Here is a 20,367-nt window from a genome sequence, read left to right as displayed (position 1 = left end):
TCACAGATCCTCATAAATATGTGTATGTACATTGATATTAAGATGATAAACAACTTTACCAAAAAATATAAGTTACAGTTAGTACATGTAACATATGTAGGTTTAGCACATTTGACAGCATTTGCCTTTCTCTTTTGGCTTTCCATTCTGAATCGTCTAAGGAACTCATTCTACTTAGCATGATTACTGCAACACACTTTAGATAGACTAGGCAACTGGAGAAAAGATAGTGAGGGGAGACAGGCATGCAAAGGCGAGGATGGAAGGTCAAGAGTTGTGTTTTGGCCAACCAAAAGTTAAATTATGATAGAATTATACATTTATGGGTTGGTCAGTTAATATAAAAATAAAAAGTGTGCCAGTCCATCAGCCAAATCCCCTGTGTCATTTGCAAACATGATAATGGTTTAAAGATTCATTAAAAAGCATTTGTGTAAACTGTCATGAACTTTTGATATCCAGCATTGGTTCTAGACTATCTTTGGCAAGTTAACTTTAGCTTCTGTGACTCAGGTATTTTCTACTGCAGGTAATATACAAAGTACTTTTTACCTTTAAACAGAACTTCACTTAAAAAATCCCAGCATATCCTTTTCAGGGTGTAAAGTTTTATGTTTTAATGGTGGAACTAAATACACTGTTGTGATTAGATGGAACCAGCTGGACTTAGCCATCGTGTTGTTGTCCATAATGGGAATCACGCTGGAGGAAATAGACCTGAGTGCTTCCCTCCCCATCAATCCCACAATCATTCGGATCATGAGGGTCCTCAGGATAACAAGAGGTAACACACTCATTTACTGTAACAGAGAGACACACATACACACACACATGTGCAGTGTGACTACCAGATGCTGACATGTTGTGATATTTTAGTGCTGAAGCTGCTGAAGATGGCCACAGGGATGAGAGCTTTGTTGGACACAGTGATGCAAGCTCTGCCTCAGGTAAGAAGCAGGCCTGGTGCTATGGAGTGAAAGCAGCTCAACTGGTTTCATGAACTGAGGATTTATTGTTGCAGTTTGAGGGCCACTCTGCAGTGACCACTGTCTGCGTGGTTTACAAACCCCACTGATTTCTTCAAGCGGCTGGCATAAACCTGCATCACCAACAAAACACTAAGCAACAGCAGCAATTAGGCTAAGGCAATTTAGCTACAGGCTGATTGCCAATCATTGACTCATGTTGCATTTAAATCTCCAACTTGATTATGTTTACACAGCTCACGGATTCATTGCTCCTTTGTTTTGCTACCAGGGAGCTGTGAAAAGATAGAAATATGAGCTGGTCTGATTAAAAAGACAACATCAAGTTATAGCAATACTAAAACCTCCAAATTCATTTATGTATTTGAGCAGGACGTGTGGAAAAGAACAAGAAAACCTTTTTTAAACAAATTAAACAGAATTTGATTGTTTATTCCTATTTGTTAATAATATTAATTTTAATTCAAGTTTTTAAATATTTGTTAATTTCATGATTATTTTTAATAATTCTGTATATCACCTCATTGCAAGCTCCTAATTGTTTTTGTTTTAATTTTTTTGTGAGCAATTCTGTTGTATGTACTCATTAATTAATAAGTCTGATCACGGATTGTTGGAAAAAAAAAATCAATTAATGTCTTTTTTTTCCAGAAATAAATATATAAAAGCCCCAAATTAGTGTCCTAAAGAGGTATTGGGCTTAATAGTTTGTAAAAGTAATGATTTTTTTTTTTAAAAACATACCAAAAAGGTTTTGTTTAAAACAATTTTTTTTTACCACAATCACTCAATTTTGTATCATGAAGTGAAAAGGTTATTTAATATATAACTTTTATTTGTGCATGTCAGAAAGAGTGACAATCCTCCCCATCTTACATCTACGGAATCCACAACATCAAAACACATAAAATGAAGCAAAAAATGACAGACAAGATTGTGAAGGAGATAAAGCTGCCTATTAGTAAGCAAGGATGTTCCCTTGAAAAATCTATGGATGATCTGAAGAGGTCAGTTGAATTTCTCTCTGCTTACTTGCAAAACATCAAAGAAACATTGAAGACTACAGTAAAGAGAGTTGATACGTTAAAAAAAGATCAAACTTTTGGAGGATCAAGTTGTCAAGCTGTCACAATATAAACGCCGTTGGCACTTACGTTTTGCAGGGTTTACAGAAAGCTGAAGGAGAAGCGCTGAGGATGAAAGTGATTGACATCTGCTAAATCACTTCCAAACTACAAAGAAAAATTCTCGGAAGTAATCGATTCAGTGCACAGGTTCGTAAGATCAAATATGACCAGGGCTCAACCCCAACCGAGGGATGTTATGATCCAGTTCGCTATGACACATTACTGGGATGCTATATAATGAATATTACAACTTCTGGAAATTACAGCGGTGAGAGGACTTATGGATATCAGCCATTCAGCTGGAAATCTAACTTTTAATCACAAATTTAATTGGAAGTTTATTGTTGAAAGTTTTCAGTTAATGTAACCAATTTTTTTCAATTGGAAAACATGGATGGTTACTCAAGCATGAGACAAACAAAGAGTTATTTTAATCACTGAATAATTTAATTCCTGGGCTGCACAGTGGCGCAGTTGGTAGAGCTGTTGCCTTGCAGCAAGAAGGTCCTGGGTTCGATTCCCGGCCCGGGGTCTTTCTGCATGGAGTTTGCATGTTCTCCCTGTGCATGGTGGGTTCTCTCCGGGTTCTCCGGCTTCCTCCCACAGTCCAAAAACATGACTGTCAGGTTAACTGGGCTCTCTAAATTCTCCCTAGGCGTGTGTGTGTGTGTGAATGGTTGTGTGTTTCTGTGTTGCCCTGCGACAGACTGGTGACCTGTCCAGGGTGACCCCGCCTCTCGCCCAGAACGTAGCTGGAGAGGAACCAGCAACCCTCCTGACCCCATTAGGGACCAGGGTGAACAGAAAATGGATGTATGGATAATTTGATTCAAAGTAATGTTGAAAGATTCTTTCATGTTAAAATAATAATAATAAAAAATTCCTGGTAACTTGTTTTTATCTGATTTCATAAATGAAAGAGGTGTTGTTGATATTTGAAGAGTTAATAATCCAGGTAGAAGAGACTTCACATGGACAAACAGAGCTGGTTCATTACATTCTCGAATAGATTTTTGGTTAATTTCAGAATCCCTTCTAAACTGAACTGTAAAACGGAAATTATGCCGACACCCTTAACATATAAGGGTGTCGGCATGTCAATAGAAATGGGAATTAAGAGAACACCAATTTAAGTTCATAACATAGCATAGCAGCATTACACACACTGAACAAAAATATAAACGCACTGTCAACTATTGTTGCCATGTGGAGTTAACAACTGTAAATGAGCATTTGCTGACATTTTATTGTTCAAAAGTAATATTTCTTTTGATTGGTGAATACTCTTCAGTCCAACTTGCTGTCAGTCAGTTGTTTTTTTACTCAGTGCATGGATGGGGCATGTCCACTGGGTGATCAGACAAAATGAGCAACAACAGGACAATCCTTGTACTGGACAATAAAAGGCCACCCCAAAATGCCAAATTTTGTCACAAGTCAGATGTCACAAGTTATGTGGGAGCATGTCATTGGCATGTTGGATGCAGGGATGTTCACCAGAGCTCCATGTCCATTATTGGACCACAGGCTGTTTAAGAGTTGGTTTCCAACAGATTGGCGCTACTGCAAATCAACCTCATCGTCGTCGGCCACCTGTGACCACTCCAGCACAAGATCGCCACATCCAGGTCGTTCATCTGCAGGATCGGCTAAAACCAGCATCACACACAGCTGATGAAACTATTGGGCTGCACAACAGACACATCAGACTGTCCATAGCCACATACGGGAAGCCAACTTAGTCAAAATCTAATTCCTCAACCTGACCCCTATCATGTTCAAAGGACTGTCAATCGTGGTAAACCACGATGTTATCAATGCCGATATTCAAGATCAGTAATTACTAAAAATAGATTTTGAGTTTCTCTATATATTGCATAACATACAAAAAACTTATATTTGACATGGGGCATTAATATTTTTTTGTTCAGTGCATAATTTAGAATACAACTAAATACAAAACTTAAACACACTAACACTAATAAAAATATATAATAAAAAAGTGAACATTAATGTTTTCACTTCATGAGATAAAAATCAGTGACTTTAAAAAAAGAGTTTTGCTTTTTTTTTTTTACTTTTTTTTCTTTCTAGCTCTTGGTGAAGGCAGACACTTTTTTCCTCTGCTCCCCTCCAAACTCGTTCTCACCCTGCTTGCTCTGTTTTTGTGTTGCTTTTTTTGGAGCCTTTCTTTGCACATCCTCCGAATCTACAAATTATGGAACTGATTTAGTGGTCTCTCAATGCAAATGATCACATTTTCTCAACAAGAAGACTGGGCATAGGAGAGCCCACTTGTACTGCCGGAACACATCCAGAGGGATACATCCTGGATTTATTTGGATTCATGATAACAGGACTTCTGTTGTTTAGAGTTGGTGGATACCTGGCATATAGACAAATTTATAATGGATTGGGACGACGAATGAACACTCCGACTGACACGCTGCAAGACAGAGGCACAAGTTGGATGCGATTCTTTCGCAGGCAAACTTTGGATGCTAAAACTCGCTAGCGGGACAGAATCTTTCTTGGAGAAGTTGCTAGTTCTGGCCCTGTGAGAACAACCACACTAATTTGGATGATAGGAATTAACAGATTTACGGTTGAGACGCTAAGGCACATGAAAATTTTAAGTCTGCTCGATCAAAAGATAATTTGTCTATTCTGAAGCTGACTCTCTTGTGTCAGCCTCAACTTGCTGGCTATCTTGAATCTCCTGGAGTTTATGAAAACAAACTTCTCCTTCCCATACCCTCACACCTCCTGAAGTCACCCGTGGAATCTTAAGGCTGAACTCTCAAGGACTTGCTCTTAGATAATACCACCTTATCAGAGACTTTTTTGGGAGAACATGCTGTAATGAGACATGGGCTAATCTGCAAGCACTTCATAGTTACAGACAAGCACACACTCCCTGACCTCAACGTCTTTGCCAGCATAGTTACTTTGAAAAAGTAACTTTAATGCTATGAGTGCTATTTTTTCCCTGATTTGTCATTTCTTGCCCTGTCTATCTGTCTAGTTTATTATTACTTTTAGAAATTGTGGAGGACGAATATTTAGAGAAACTCTTTCTAGCTTATAAATGAATGGGTACTTATACATATAACAGCTGCATCTACTTTATATACAGTGATGTCAGTAACCTGTTAGTAACGCGTTACTGACGTGGGATCACTTTTTTCAGTAACCAGTAATCTAACAGGTTGCTATTTCAAATCCAGCAGTCAGACTACAGTTGCGACAGAAATGTAAACCATGGAGGGAAGAGGGAGATGCGCATTTTGTTACTGGAAAAACAGGAACTATTTTGAGTTTCACTCGCCAAGTCTAACTATCACAGCTTTGGGCTCATTTTTCGCTTGCAGATTTAATGAGTCGCAGGCTGCGTCTTTTGGGCTTGATAAGCCGAAATAAACCCCAGAATTTGTCTGTTAGTTTTAGTCAGGCTCTCCTTCTCCATCATTTCCCGGGTGATCCGTCCCGCTGAGTCTTTGTTAATGGGAAGTTAATATATTACCTCTGAATTACATCGAGCTTCGCGTTGCGCTCCAGAAAACTCCAAACATCAAGACTAATATGAACAACGCAATAAACGTGAAAACAGCCACAATGAACTAGAAACGTTGGGCTACTAAACGCCATTATAATGATTAATATTAAGATAAGTGTCACAAACCTGTGCAGCCATCTGAGTTGAAGAGCCGCAGGAGTAGCGCTGTGCGCTGCGCTCTGACAGCAGACACAGGGCCGTAACAACCTGGAGGCTGGGGCGGGGAGGAGAGAGGGGTTTATACTCCTATTTATAGTTTTCCAGATAATACTGGAACACACAAAGACAGGCAGAAATTACTAAAGTTTTTTTTGTACTGTTGTAACCATTAAACAACCTTATAAGTGGAGACACATTGTTGATGTTAACATTATAAAATAACTTGCCATTAAGAATTAGCAAAGATCAATGTTACTTTCACAGATGGCGAAGCCTTGTTGTTAGCAGCTGCTGAAAGTAACTTGAAAAGTTACTTTTAATGTAACTGTTACTTTCTAAATCAAGTAGTCAGTAATCTAACTAAGTTACTTTTTCAAGGAGTAATCAGTAATCTGATTACAGTTACTTTTTCAAAGTAACTATGCCATCACTGTTTATATATTCATTCATCCCAGAAAAGGAATCAAACCAATTGTAGAACAAAAAACTATAGGATTTTGGGGCGTGCTCCGGTGGCGTAGAGGGTAGCGCGCCCCACGCTTGGAGGCCCTCAGTCCTCGACGCGGCCGTCACGGGCTCGATTCCCGGACCCGATGACATTTGCCGCATGCCTTCCCCCCACTCCTTCCCCCCTTCCTGTCAGCCCACTGTTGTATAAGGGACACTAGAGCCCACAAAAAGACCCCCTGGTGGGAAAAAAATAAAAAATAATAAAAGAAAAACTATAGGATTTCATTCAACCCAGGGATTAGAATTAGAACACACTCAGAATCCAGAGAAACTCTTATTACCTTAGACCAACATTGTCAGAACAAGAATCCAGAGAAACCCCTACTAGTATATAAATCACAGACTACTTATTCTTAAACATGGGGTAATAGTATTGTTCTTTTTTTCTTCTTTTCCTCTTATTATTTTTGTTGTATTCCAGAAGTTTGGACCACAATTTTATTTTTTTAAATTGATATTAGGTTTTGTTACATACATAAGGATAGGAAAGGTATGTCAATCTTTTATCTCAGTAACTGAGATAAAAGATCAGTGTGGAGGAATGCACACCATCATTCCTCCAAAATGATGGTGTGCATCATTTTTGAAGGAATTCCTCCGTTTGGTTTTACTATTTAGATATTTGTGGATATACTGACAGTATTTCCTGCACACATGGTATGTATTCTTCAGCCCATTGCATCCACATTGCTTTTCATACATTTAAGACACATAGTCCTGGTCCAGATAAACAATACAAAAACCCTTCTTCTAATCACTGCCAGGTGGACTTCCTCCCCCGTCTCAAGTCATCTGCAGCCTGGGGTTCTTCCAGGATTCCCTTGTATTTAGCTCCAAGCATCTTTCCTGTCAAGCTTAAGGATTTCATTTTATCAGTCTACAGATCAGCACCAATTTTCTGCCCATTAAGCAGTGCTATAGGGCAACATGAAAAATATGTTTAATTATTCGGAGGTTTCTCGGGATATCTTTCTGGAACATTGCAAATTAATATAGTTTTTCTTCTGTGGTAATGTTTGTTGACTGGACTCATGAGTTGTGGATAAAAATACTCTTAGATTCCAGCCGTACAAAACTTGATTGATCGGTCAGAGTTCAAACTCTTTTTAAAAGAAAAAAAAAAAAACAATTTCATCATTCCAGACAGCCTATGAACAATAAAGCTTTAATTCATTTTAATTTATGTCTTTTACCTTAAAAATAAGATGCACCTACACCCAATGATTATCCCATCGAACATATTTTTCTAACATTACATTCAGTCTAGCTGCTGGTCCGAAAGACTCGCATATATCATTTTACAAATCATTTGAATGAATCAGGAAGTAGAATGTTAATTGTGATATGTATTTTTGCTACAAGATTAGAAAAATTCATCTTTGCAGATGAATCAGAATGACACAAATCTTCAGGATTCTCAAACCTTTATACACAACTTTACATAATCATGTTACCCAGAAGGATGAATTTTAGTTTTCAATGCAATAAATTTTCATCTGAAACTGATTGCACGTTGAGGCTGAGCTTTTCCTCTACACAAAAAGCTGTAGAGAAATTGTAGATGTTCCAGGTGAAACACTAGCTACACTGCTGATCAGCAAAACAGATAAAAACTATGTACACCCTTGCTGCTTCCATAGCTTTTAAGAGTAAAAGTGATGACTAATAAAGCTACTGTGTGAACCAAGGTATTGAGGGGATACCACACTAAAGCAGGAGCTTTATTAGTACTCGTCTCTGGAGTGTACAGATGTGGGTTAAGACAAAGGGAATCCTGAAAAACTCAGCCTTAGAAATGCAACTGCTGTGAAAGGCTATAAGGCTACTTTCAAACTATTTGAAGTCTGTAATTGTACAGTGAGACAGAGTTCTCACAAGAGAAAATAATTTAAAATTCAATCAGAGAAATTGAAAGAAACCTAAGGACTCCATTTCAGACTTATACAGTAGTGTCCAGACTCATCCATCCACCCACCCATCCATCTGTCTGTCCAACCATCTTTCCTTCCTTCCTCTCTCCCCTCCCTCCACTTATCTGGAGTGGGGTAACAGTCTAAGTAGGGAGACTTCCCTCTCCCCCGCTACTTGGGCCAGCTGTTCCAGGGAAACCCCAAGGCGTTCCAAGGCCAGCCGAGAAATATAGTTCTCGGGTATTTGGCACCCGAGTGGGGTACCAAATAAATAACAACAGGGATTGTGGACAGAGTTTAAAAACAGACCCATAAAATGTACAATAATTTATTTAAAAAACGAATAATCAAAAGAGAAGGAGGTGCAGACAGTCCTTCACTGTAAGTCAATAAACAAGTCTATAATGCGGACTCTTAGCTGGTCAAAGGGGAAAAGGGCGCGGTCTTCCACTGCTCCCAACCCTTTCTTGGCTCGATCTGACCAGTCCTCCGGTTCCTGGTGAACCTCGACAACAATCTGGCCGCCCGCTCCTCAACAGCGACTAATGTTCCCGTCTCTTGTCCTCCGGTCTACCTGCACCGTCCCCCAACTCCAACAACACAGCCACACCGGGTTCGTCCGCTTCCCATCCAGCTACATATTGTCTTCCTCTCGTCCTGCTGTCTCGGTGTCGATGACTTATCATCCTTCCCGGTCTGCATGCTGCTTAAGTAGATGCAAAACACCTGTGCTGCAGCAGTGGGGCGTCTCCCGGTGTACGTGGCACTTGACCTCAAAACAACCAATCGGAAACATGCAACACAACACCCCAAAAATATAACTAATCTAAATCTAAGAAAAGTAAATAACTTCAAAATATAACAAGCGATATAAGGTACATAAATTTAAACCAAAAAGGAAAATCAAGGCCACATTACCACACATAGTGTTCCTGGGTCATGCCTAGGAAGGCATCCTGACCAGATGCCCAAGCCACCTCAACTGGCTCCTCTCGACGTGGAGAAGCAGTGGCTCTACTCTGAGACCCTCCTAGATAACCAAGCTTCTCACCCTATGTCTAAGGGAGAGCCCAGGCACCCTACAAAGAAAACTCATTTTGGCCACTTGTATCCATGACCTTGTTCTTTCGGTCGTGACCCAAGCTCTTGACCATAGATAAGGGTGGGAAGGTAGATGAACCAATTAAACAAGAGCTTCACTTTTTAACTCAGCTTCACCACGAGAGACTGGTACAGCACCCGCTTCACTGCAGACACTGCACCAATCTGTCTGTCGAGCTCCCATTCGATTTTTCCCTCATTCAGGGACAAGATCCCCAGATACCTAAACTGCTCCACTTGGGGCACGACCCAGAGAAGGCACTCTACCCTTTTCCAGCTCAAGACCATGACCTCGGATTTGGAGGCATTGATCCTCATCCCGGCTGCTTCACACTCGGCTGTGAACCGCTCCAGTGAAAGTTGTAGATCACGACTTGATGAAGCCTGTATGTCCACATCATCCACAAAAAAGTAGAGATGCGACCCTAAGGCCACCAAAATGGATCCTCTCAACACCTTGGTTCACCTAGAAATTCTGTCCATAAAACTAATGTGCAGCCTTGGTGGAGTCCAACTCTCACTGGAAATTAGCCAAATTTACTGGCACTGGTCATACAGGGACCTGTAGCCTGTATCAAAGAGCCTGGTACCCCATACTTCCGGAAAACCCCCCACAGAGCTCCCCAAGGCATATGGTGGAACGCCTTCTCCGAGTCCACAAAACACATGTAGACTGGTTGGGCGAACTTCCATGCACCCTCCAGGACCCTGCTGAGGGTGTAGAACTGGTCCAGTGTTCCACGACCAGGACGAAAACCACACTGCTCTTCCTGAATCCACAGTTTGACTATCCGACGGACCCTCCTCTCTAGGACCCCTGAATAGATCTTGCTGAAGAGTGTGAGCCCCCTGTAATTGAAGCACATTCTCTGGTCCCCCTTTTTGAATAGGGGCAATACCAACCTGGTCTGTTAATCCTGAGGAACTGCCCCCAATGTCCATGCAATATTGCAGAGTTGCGTCTGCCAACACAACCCTATAACATCCAGAGCTTTAAGAAACTCCATGTGAATCTCATCCACCTCTGCAGCCCTGCCACCAAGGAGCTGTTAGACCACTTCAACACCAGAGATTGGAGAGCCCACCCAAAAGTCCCCAGGCTCCACTTCCTCAATGGAAGGCATGCTGATGGGACTAAAGAACTCTCCAAAGTATTCTGTGTTAAGTTGTTTGAAAGGTTGCGGTGGGAAGTGCACAAATAACTGCAAGCCTCAACAAACTGAGGCAACACTATAAAGAAGAGTGGGCCAGACATGTGATAAAGTAGCACAGAAAGTGTCTGCTGAAATTTAGTGTTAATAAAAGTGCGTCCACAAACTGTTGACTGGATTGGGTCAATTGGGATTAGATCTGACACTGGCTGCTAAATTTTTTATATGTAAGAAAATTAATGCGTTATTAATGGTTAAGAAACAGGTAAAATTGAAACTGGAGTTTGCACGTATTAAAAGACAAGATTATAAATCTATTTTAGAGATATTTACAGTACTCTCCAAACTTTTTTTGTCTTTCTCCAAAATTAGATGAGAACTTATGAAGCTTCTTCCCTCTTAGATACATGAGTCCTCCATGCAGGTAGTCCATCTCATCAGTGAGGCGTGTCATTTTATCCATGATCCCTTCCTGCCTGTCCACGCACAACAATTTCTTTGAAGCACCTTATTGCTGTGAGGGATCAGTCCCTGGTCTTTGCCGAGGTGTCCAAGTAACTCCCCGCCCTCCCCTCCTTCTTCATTTGTCAGTTTTTCTATTACCTTATTACACATCTCCACTCCTCCTCTGATGAGGCATAGCAAATCAAGAGTGAACTGAGTTAGAATGAGCAAGCAACTTTGAAGTTCATCAGGATCTGATCCATATTCTGACTTTCCATTTATGCTTTTGTTAAAATTAAATCTGACTCTATTCCAGCTGTTTTTGATGCCTCCTGCTACCTTTTAAAGAAGTCCTAAGCATTAGCTGAAAAAGGTTTAGTGGCCTTTGCCTTCGGCTTTATTTCTATATTTGTTGGCGTGTTTGCATCTTTCTCTCTCTTGATGTTTGCTGTTCATGTCTCACTTTCTGTGTGTCATATACCTTATATATCTGTTTGTGCATGTCATGTGTCCGTCTATAGGTGGGGAATCTGGGTCTGCTCTTCATGTTGCTGTTCTTCATCTATGCAGCTCTGGGAGTTGAGCTCTTTGGAAAACTGGGTTAGTGTGTGTTGTGTGTGTGGGTGTGTGGGCGTGTGTGCAAATTTGTCTGCGTGCACACGTGTGCGTGCACTTGAGTGTGTGCATGCATATAAAACCGGTGTTGAATCGATACTGAGAGTGTGCCTCAGCTGACACTGGTGTCATTTCTGTGGATTGCATAACAAGAACAAATTTTTGTTGACTTGTAAATGTTAATTATTACAATCAGAGCTCCAGTCTACAAAGAACTAATTTTCTTCTCCCTCCTTTCTCTACTTTCCCACATTTATCACCTGTAATGCTTTTTTTCGTCCTCTTTTAGAGTGTTCAGATCTGAACCCTTGTGAGGGTCTTAGTCGGCACGCCACCTTTGACAACTTTGGCATGGCTTTCCTCACGCTCTTCAGGGTTTCCACTGGAGACAACTGGAATGGGATTATGAAGGTTAGATCTGTTTTGCCCCTTTGAGGATTTAGGATAAAAGACCTGGTGCATATTTGTGACCATTCACATTTCTGAAAGTGAGGCAGGCAGTGCATTATGCAGAGAGCACATCACTGTTTTTATGACAGAATAGCAGCTGCTGACATTAAAGCATTGATAACTCCTCTGACAGACACACACTGTAGATCATGTTCAGTTCAACATCTCCCCCTGTTGGAGAAGGCTTGATTCATCATTCAGATCAACTTCAAAACCCTGAGATTATGATTATGTACAACTGATGCAGACCAGGAATTTGAGATATTCATTCTGGATACCGCAGATAAACAGCTCATAATTTAGGTGCTAACATTAAATTTTATTATTTATATCCAGACTATAGTGCAGGGGTCTCAAACTCCAGTCCTCAAGGGCCTCAGTCCTGCAACTTTTAGATGTGCCTCTGCTGCACCACCTGAATAGAATAATTAAGGCTCTGGAGAACTGATCTACACAAGGTGGAGGTAATTAAGCCATTTCATTCCAGTGTTTTGTACCTGTGGCACATCTAAAAACTGCAGGACTGCGGCCCTCGAGGACTGGAGTTTGAGACCCCTGCTCTAGTGGGACCACAATCAGTATATTGTTTTTTCTTTGACTGTGGAAAAATGTGCATTTTTATCTGTTTAATGTGGTGACATGATGTGCATCGTTGGTTCAGGTTGTTTAAAATAATTTTAACTGAAAGAAAATAAAATATTTTAATAATATGATAATAATTATTAAAATAATACAATAATATCATTACATTATTACAGTAATGATAATAATGACAGAATTTAATATTCTGTCATTATTATCATTTAAAAACTTACGGGTAAGAATAGATTATGACGACAATTTTTTGACACCACATGTTAAAATGACAGACGTTCATCTGACCCAGAGATCTGGAAGACGACTCATCTTTGTTCCTCCCCTGCAGTCAATGCCCCAATCAACGGCTACCTCCAAACCAGCCCGGTCTAGCCGGCCTGATGGGAATCGCAGCTCTTGGGGTTCCAGGGAGTGTGATAGTACCAGGCTGGAAGTGCTAATGCAAAAACGATCAGCCCTACTTTGAAGCCAGACTGGCCCGGGTCGGTCTGGGTCTGGCTGTGCAGTGCAAAAGGGTTGTGTGTAGTTCATACCTTGTTACCTTCCATGGCTGGGTCCAGCAAGAGATTCACATTCATTAGGAAATCAAGGTTCCAGAGTCTAAAGAAAAAGAGCTAAAGCTTCAAATCTAGGCCTACTTGTAAATGTTTCTTTGCACACTGAAATCAACAGGCTGCCTGTTTAAGCCAGTAGAAAAAATTTTTGTCAACGGAGCAGAGGAAGAAAAAAAACGAAGCGAATGATACAAACACGGATGTTTTGAAATATAGTTACCGTCATAGAGGAGAGATGGAGAACTTTGACAGTGAAAGGAAAAACGGCAGCAAATATGTAAAAAAAAATTAGGATCTGTAGGACGTGCATGACAGAAAATAATTGAGAAACACTGCTCTAAGATGTGTTGAAGCAAGCTCCATAAAATCAAGCTCCTCTGCCTTCTCGCATTGCTATGTAGAAGCAACCAATCAGAGCCAAGATACCGCTGTCAATCATCTCTCCATTTGGTGCTGCCATCCTCCTGTCTTGCACCCTTCTTTCTCTCCGCTACGCTGCAGCTAGCACGGCCTACCATGAACAATCAGGCTAGTTATCCGCACTGATGACGGCAGATAAACAGTTTTCCCTTAACAGTAAGTTATTTCTCCACCATTAGCACATTGAGTAGTGAGTACATAAGGACGACTGACAACGCTGAAATCCTCCTCGTTGCTCTGATTGGTTGTTTCTGGTCAGGACGACTCAGGAGCAGTCAGTTCTTCAGAAAGGAGGTGGAGGAGCTCAATTATGTGTTTCATAACATAATGTCACAGCATGGTGACAGTTTTAGCAATTATGTAAAAACAAACGCATAATTTTCATAAAAGTTACACATTGCACTTTTAAAGCAACCTGGGCTTCATTAACACCTCAGTGACCTCCTTTATGCCACACTGAGTTGATTCAGTAAGCCAGTCTGAAACCAATATTGCATGCAAATATTTGAGCATACTTTTCATTAGGTTAACATTGCTGTATTAAAAATACATATTTTTTCTGGTTTTTTGTATTATTTGTTCAAATATATCAACATGTTTAATACATTTATATAACATGAGCTATTTTGAATTACTGAAATGAATGTCTCAATTATCTTTTTTTATTGAGATGGACCTCAGTTTATTTCATTATCCTCTCCTACTTTCTCACCTCTTTGTTCAGGACACACTGCGAGAGTGCCGTCCAAACGATCGCCACTGCTTCAACTACCTGCCCTTGATCTCCCCTGTCTACTTCGTTACCTTTGTCCTCACAGCCCAGTTCGTTTTGGTTAACGTGGTGGTCGCCGTTCTGATGAAGCACCTGGAAGAAAGCAATAAGGAGGCTCAGCTGGAGGAAATGGAGGAGAGGAAAGAGAGAGAGAGGGAGGAGATGGTCCGGCGTCTCAGTTGCACATCGGAGTTGGAGATGAACATGGACACACCTGTCCAGGTAACATCCAGGTTCTCTGGATGTCATTAGGGAAAGACATTGGGGTTGGTAGTTACAGTGACAGAGGCACTGATCTCATTGGCCAGGTACAAGTGGAAGACAAGGAGTGTTCCCATGGAAACCTGAGGCGAATGGGACGAATGCTGTCTCTTCCCAACGACACTTGCATCCCGACTCTCAGATTCTCCTCTTACACTCCCATTGGCCACAAGTCTGTCTGCAGCTACAGCTACTCAGGTAATTAATTTTTTTTTATCGCAGCCTAAATTGTGAAAGAGCATTTAGATCAGCCACTACAAGGACAGCTTCCAAGATTATTGCTTCTGTAAACAGTTTAGATGTAATGTTGTGTATTAGGAAAGACCCTCATTGTAGACGTAAAGAGGTATTTAAGAGATGTTTAAGATTCAGGACACAATAGTCATATTTATTCCATCTAAATTTGTATTTTATTAAATAAATTTCAGAACCCTGGGTTGTTTTGAGTTGTTTTTGTGTTTTGATTATTTCATTCTAGTACCATCCTTATTTAGTTCCTTATTTTGATTAGATCAACCTTTCTGTTTTACTTTAGTTCAGCCATTTCTCAATGATTATAGTTTATTATGTTTATTTATTCCTTGTATCTAGTCATAAGTTACTCCTAGTTTAGTCGTCCTAGTTTCCCTGTTGTGTTGTCCCTTGCCCCCATGCTATTTTTGGTTACAAAAAGTGATTTTTCTGAAATTTGCTAAGTAATGTTTATGAAAATGTCAGTTGAATCTAGTGACAATATTTTACCCTGTGTGTATAATTCTAACATTGTGTGCTAGAGAAAAGCACTAAATTAAAATTTAAAATTTCTTCAAGCAAAACCTACAACAAAGTTCAGAGGAAGTGTGTTTAGTTCTACCTGTTGTTCCAATGTTTTGTTCTTAAAAGCCCCAAATTCATATGATTTCCATAATAAGTGTATATATACTTTTGGAGACTCCTGGAGACCTATAAGTGCTCTTATTAGGAATCTAAACTCAGATTAAAATGTAAAAACTGTAGAAATTTTCTGCCAATTAACTTAAAAATCAATGTCTAAATAACACATTAGGAATCAATGTTCAGACATTAAGTCAATGCTAAATGGTTCATACTAAAGGTTGAACACAGGTTCTGTTCTGCCAATGAAATCGTTCAAGGACATTGCGTAGGAGTGTTTGTATGTGTTAATGGAAAACAAGGAGGTGAATGGATGGTAAAATGTGCGCATACAAGTACTGAGAGATCCAACCTTGACTACTACACAGGCACAAAGTCCTCTTTATTGTGTAATGTCCCCAGATATGATTGGTAACGTTGGTGGCTCAGAAGGTTAAGTTTGCAATCAATGAGAGAATCTTTGGTCCATTTCCAACTTGGTAATTGGTTTTACATTGAAATATGAGCTAGATGTTCACTTACTGTGTCTGAGCAAAGTAGCTAAATGAAACACTTTTTCTTTTAAACCAATAAAACAGAATTTGGAGTGTCTTCTTTACCTGTTTTTTCTCTGTAGACTACCTGTGGTACTCAGATGACTGAGTCTGTAAACTATAGAAACCCTTATAAATAACAAACAAATATAGCATTTATAAATTCAGTTCCTGAAGACAAATCATGTTTCTATGTGCATGGTTTGAGTTCAGACTGGTGTCAATGTTCTGCGTGAAGTGGGATTTTGGCTCAAATGAGTATTTTAAATCAACAAAGCTTTCTTTTTTATCTGAGAATTTTGAACCATATTAAGTAGTAAAAGGCTGCTATAAATGAATTACCTTTAGGGAAAATTTTCTCTACCTCATGTAGAAAGATCTCCCTAATAGTTCCTGTTGAGGATAGTTTCAATGATTATAGTTGAAATCATTGACAACAAAGGTTGTCTGCTTTGTTTCTATTACACAAAACTCTGTTTCTCTTCTGTCTTGATTAGTCTAGTCTCTTCTAACTTTTTCATTCTGACTTTTATGAATGTAAATATTGCCAAAATAACAGAATGGGCATCCTGCTAGTAGAGCTTTTAAAATGCTCTATTAGTCCCAATGTGTGTATCAGTCATTTTTTATTTTATTGTTTTTATTCTTTGTACTTTGAAAAAACTGCTTTCCTTGTTTTATCTTTTTATAGATCTTTGAGATCCTAGCAGCTAAATAAAGATGGATCCAGCTTTTGTTGCAGGTTGCAAGTTTTTTTAGGTTGTTTCTATTACACTCTAAAAAGTGTATTTGGGTTGCAGTTCATTTTATCGGAATTATTTATATTAATATCACTTAATTCTTTTGCTTTGGTTGTGATACCTTACTTTTTTTTGTTCAATTAACTTACAAATCTTTAAAAGAACTTTTTACTTTGACTTTACTTGAAACAATTAAGTTCAATGTTGTGTGCATATCCTGCATCTGACTAATTCAATAAATCATGATCATCCAACTCAGTTAATTAAGCTTATCCAAACTTATTTCAAACTAAAACACTGAAATACCTGAAATGACATCATCACTCACATTGTACCTAAAATACAGCTTGAATTTAAATTATTTTAATTGCGTTTTAAAATGTTATTTTGGTTTTTCAAAGATCCTGTACTCTGAGAAAAGAAATTACCATAGTTGAACCCACTTAATTGAATTGCTTCAATTGGAAAACCAAATTGAATTGGTTAACAAGTAATTCAATTAAGTTTATCCAACTTAATTTATTAAGTTGGCCTAACTTGACAAAGTCAATAATTCAATAAGTCAGTTTCGCTCAAATCATTTAGTTTACTTCAAATAAAGAAGTAAACTGATAAAAGATGACTCTTTTAAATGTTTTTATGGCTCAAGCAGTCTTTCTTTGAGAGTAGTTAGACAGTAAAGTGGGTAATGAATGAGAGAGGAGACATGCAGCAAAGGTCATCATGCCGGGAATCCAGCCTGCGTCGGCCGCGTCGAGGACTAAGGCCTCCTAGATCTGCACCACCGCAGCACCTGGTTAGTACAGGTTCTGTCCATGATGAAGCTTGAGTCATGACATCAGATGTAGGATATGAATGCAGCATTAAACTTAATTGTTTCAAGAAAAGTCAAAGTAAAAAGTTCCTTTAAGTCAGTGGTCCCCAAAGTGGGTCCTGGAGGGCCGGCATCCTGCATGTTCTAGTTCTCTCCCTGGTGGTACTAACAACCTTTTCAACATGTCAGTGTTCTTCTTAGGCCTCTAATGAGCCATCATTGGATCCAAGTGTGTTAAACCAGGGAGAGAACTAAAACATGCTGGAGGCCGGCTCTTGAGGACCCACTTTGGGGACCCCTGCTTTAAGTTTAAAAATTTGTAACTTGTAGCTAATCGAACACATGAAAGTTGTCATAAATAAACGTTCATGTGAGACAAAGAATTAAGTGAGATTCATGTAAATAAGATTAACTGCAGCCCAAATACACTTCCTAAAGTGTTCTCTAAAGAGTATTTTTAGAGTGCACCTTTATCAGTTTCCTTGCTGAACAGCTTCATCTTCAAGAAAACTGCAATGTAAGATCCCTGTAAAATATGTCACTGTAATTTCACAATATTGGAAATATTTTGAAAGGTATAAATAGCTTTACAAGACACTAATAAAGAAGTTAAAAATAATTTGGAATACTCCACACTGCAAAAACACAAAATCTTACAAAGTATTTTTTGTCTAGGTTGTAGCGCAAACATCTTTGCACACTTGAGTAAGATAACTTGAAAGTAAATTTTCATCAAGATACAGGAGCTTGTTTTGAATAAATAATTCCTCAATATTGAAATATTAGTTTCATTGACAGATTATTTCACATATAACATGAGGAAATATCTTGTTAAAGTGAAAAAATCTACCAGTGGAACTAGTACTTCTTATCAGTGTTCAAGAATTATTGACTTAAAGCAAGCACCTACAGCTTGTTGAAAATTTACTTTGTAAGTTAGTTGGGTCCTATTTCAAGTTTACAAAGATGTTTGCACTAGAAGGTAGACCAAAGTATTTAATAAGATTTTGTGTTTTTGCAGTGTATGGCTGATTCTTGGATCATTTTCTACAGGCTCCATGTCCTCTCTGGGTTCTAGTGCCAGCAGCTCTCTGCTGCAGGTTCCAGGAGCTCTTCCTGCAATCAGCCACGCTTCACTGGGCTCTAAACATAGCTCCAGGCCCATCATCTGGCTCAGCACCTCCCAAAGCATCGACAGGCACTCCGTACACAGACTCAGTACGGCTGACAGCATGGAGGGCCGCAGGCTCAGTTCAGCTCAGTGGACAAATAGACACAGACTGAGCTCAGCTCACAGTATAGATGGATATAGATTCAGTCCGACCCATCGACTGAACAGACACAGACTCAGCTCCACTCACAGTATGGATGGCTACAAGCTGAACCCCGATCTGATCGCAGACCGGCCGAAGCTGCAGTCCAGCCACAGCATGGAGAGATGCCCGTCTGTCAGATTGAGTCCTACAGAAGCAGAGAGCAGACGTTCATGCTGGTTAAGTCCTGAAGAGAGTATGGACAGAAACAAGCTCAGTCCCACCTATGTTCCAGAAAGTTCCATTCTAACAAGACCAGCATCCTTCCGCTCTGCAGGCAAACAGTTAAGGAGACAGGTGCGTCATTTTCTGCTGCACTCTCTTATTAAAGTCATATAGTATAATTTCTTCACTGATGCAGAGAAATTTTAAATTTTATGAAAGAAAAAAAATCGATTAAACATGCTCAAACTTTAGGCTGTGATTAAATTATTCTTTGGCTTTCCAATTTCTGAAGAAATTGCTGAAAGTGCCTGGCTTTTGTCCCTTGCTCACTGTTGTAATGTTTGAGCTCAACCTATCAAAGCTCTGAGTTCTGCCTGCCATGGCAGGTTTAAACATAGCATTGCATTTGACTCTGACTGAAGACCTACTCACACTTCCTCACCCCACATTTTTTAAAGTCTTTTTCTGCTCAAACACACCTGGTTCAAATGAATGAGTTGGACATGAAGGCCATAAAAGACTTCTTAATCACAGGTGCATCTTCCTGTTTCTGGACCATTGCAGAAACAGGAAGATGCACCAGACCAGCGTTTAAAATGTCACTGACATAATAAATTCAAATGTGCTTTCATTCTGTGAACACTAAAGCTTTTAATAATAAATATGTATCACAGACTACTATAAATTCCACAGCATTGCAGAGTGTTTCTGTTTTCATGTATCGTAATTTTGGGTTAAATGCCAGGGGCATCTTGTGATGTAATGAGGGTAAGTCAAATCATAAACAACTAATCCTGAATACAGAGAAGTGGAGGGATTTCAGTGAAGACTTGAGCAATTTATCTACAGTTTTGGAGGAAGAAGCTCAATGGAGTGAAGAAGAAGAAGGAGCTGGTTCTACTGAAGAACTTTAACCAGAGGTGGTTAAATGTGGGTATGATGTGACGTGTAAATTGGAGCAATACATCTGCCACAGTAGCGTTGACAATTTGAACAGAAAAAAAAAAAGCTGCATTCAGTTTGAACCACTCAGGAGTGGCTGACTGGACTACAGACTGATTCACATGCTGTTTATGGGAGGGACCTATAATTTAACAAAAAGAATTTATATCAAATATAATTTATATGACCACGACAGCCCATTGGTTAATTTCATTGACGGACGTTGGGCTGATCCAATGAAATCCCTCTGTCCTCCTTGGCCCGCCCCTCTCCACCGAGGTTATTAATAGCGCCATTTCAAACCTGAGTCCGAGAACAGTGAGGGAATACGAGTCTGGGCGTATCAGAAAAAACTGCGTCAACTAAAGCTAAAA

At 39.6% G+C, this 20,367-nt stretch overlaps 1 protein-coding gene across 4 annotated transcripts in view; it reads left to right on the top strand.

The window, feature by feature from the left end:
• LOC122829855 (voltage-dependent T-type calcium channel subunit alpha-1G-like) overlaps positions 1–20,367 on the top strand; it is a 174,154-nt gene that overhangs the window by 149,273 nt on the left and 4,514 nt on the right. For all 4 annotated transcript variants that reach the window (XM_044114740.1, XM_044114742.1, XM_044114741.1 and 1 more), the window contains 7 exons: positions 651–784; positions 877–947; positions 11,466–11,544; positions 11,849–11,970; positions 14,305–14,574; positions 14,661–14,811; positions 18,627–19,183. In XM_044114740.1, the coding sequence (XP_043970675.1) occupies positions 651–784; positions 877–947; positions 11,466–11,544; positions 11,849–11,970; positions 14,305–14,574; positions 14,661–14,811; positions 18,627–19,183 (1,384 nt within the window). The remainder of the gene's footprint in view (positions 1–650; positions 785–876; positions 948–11,465; positions 11,545–11,848; positions 11,971–14,304; positions 14,575–14,660; positions 14,812–18,626; positions 19,184–20,367) is intronic.

Source organism: Gambusia affinis, linkage group LG04 (assembly GCF_019740435.1).
Source record: "Gambusia affinis linkage group LG04, SWU_Gaff_1.0, whole genome shotgun sequence".
Lineage (NCBI taxonomy): Eukaryota > Metazoa > Chordata > Actinopteri > Cyprinodontiformes > Poeciliidae > Gambusia > Gambusia affinis.
This window is presented reverse-complemented; position numbering and strand designations above follow the sequence as displayed.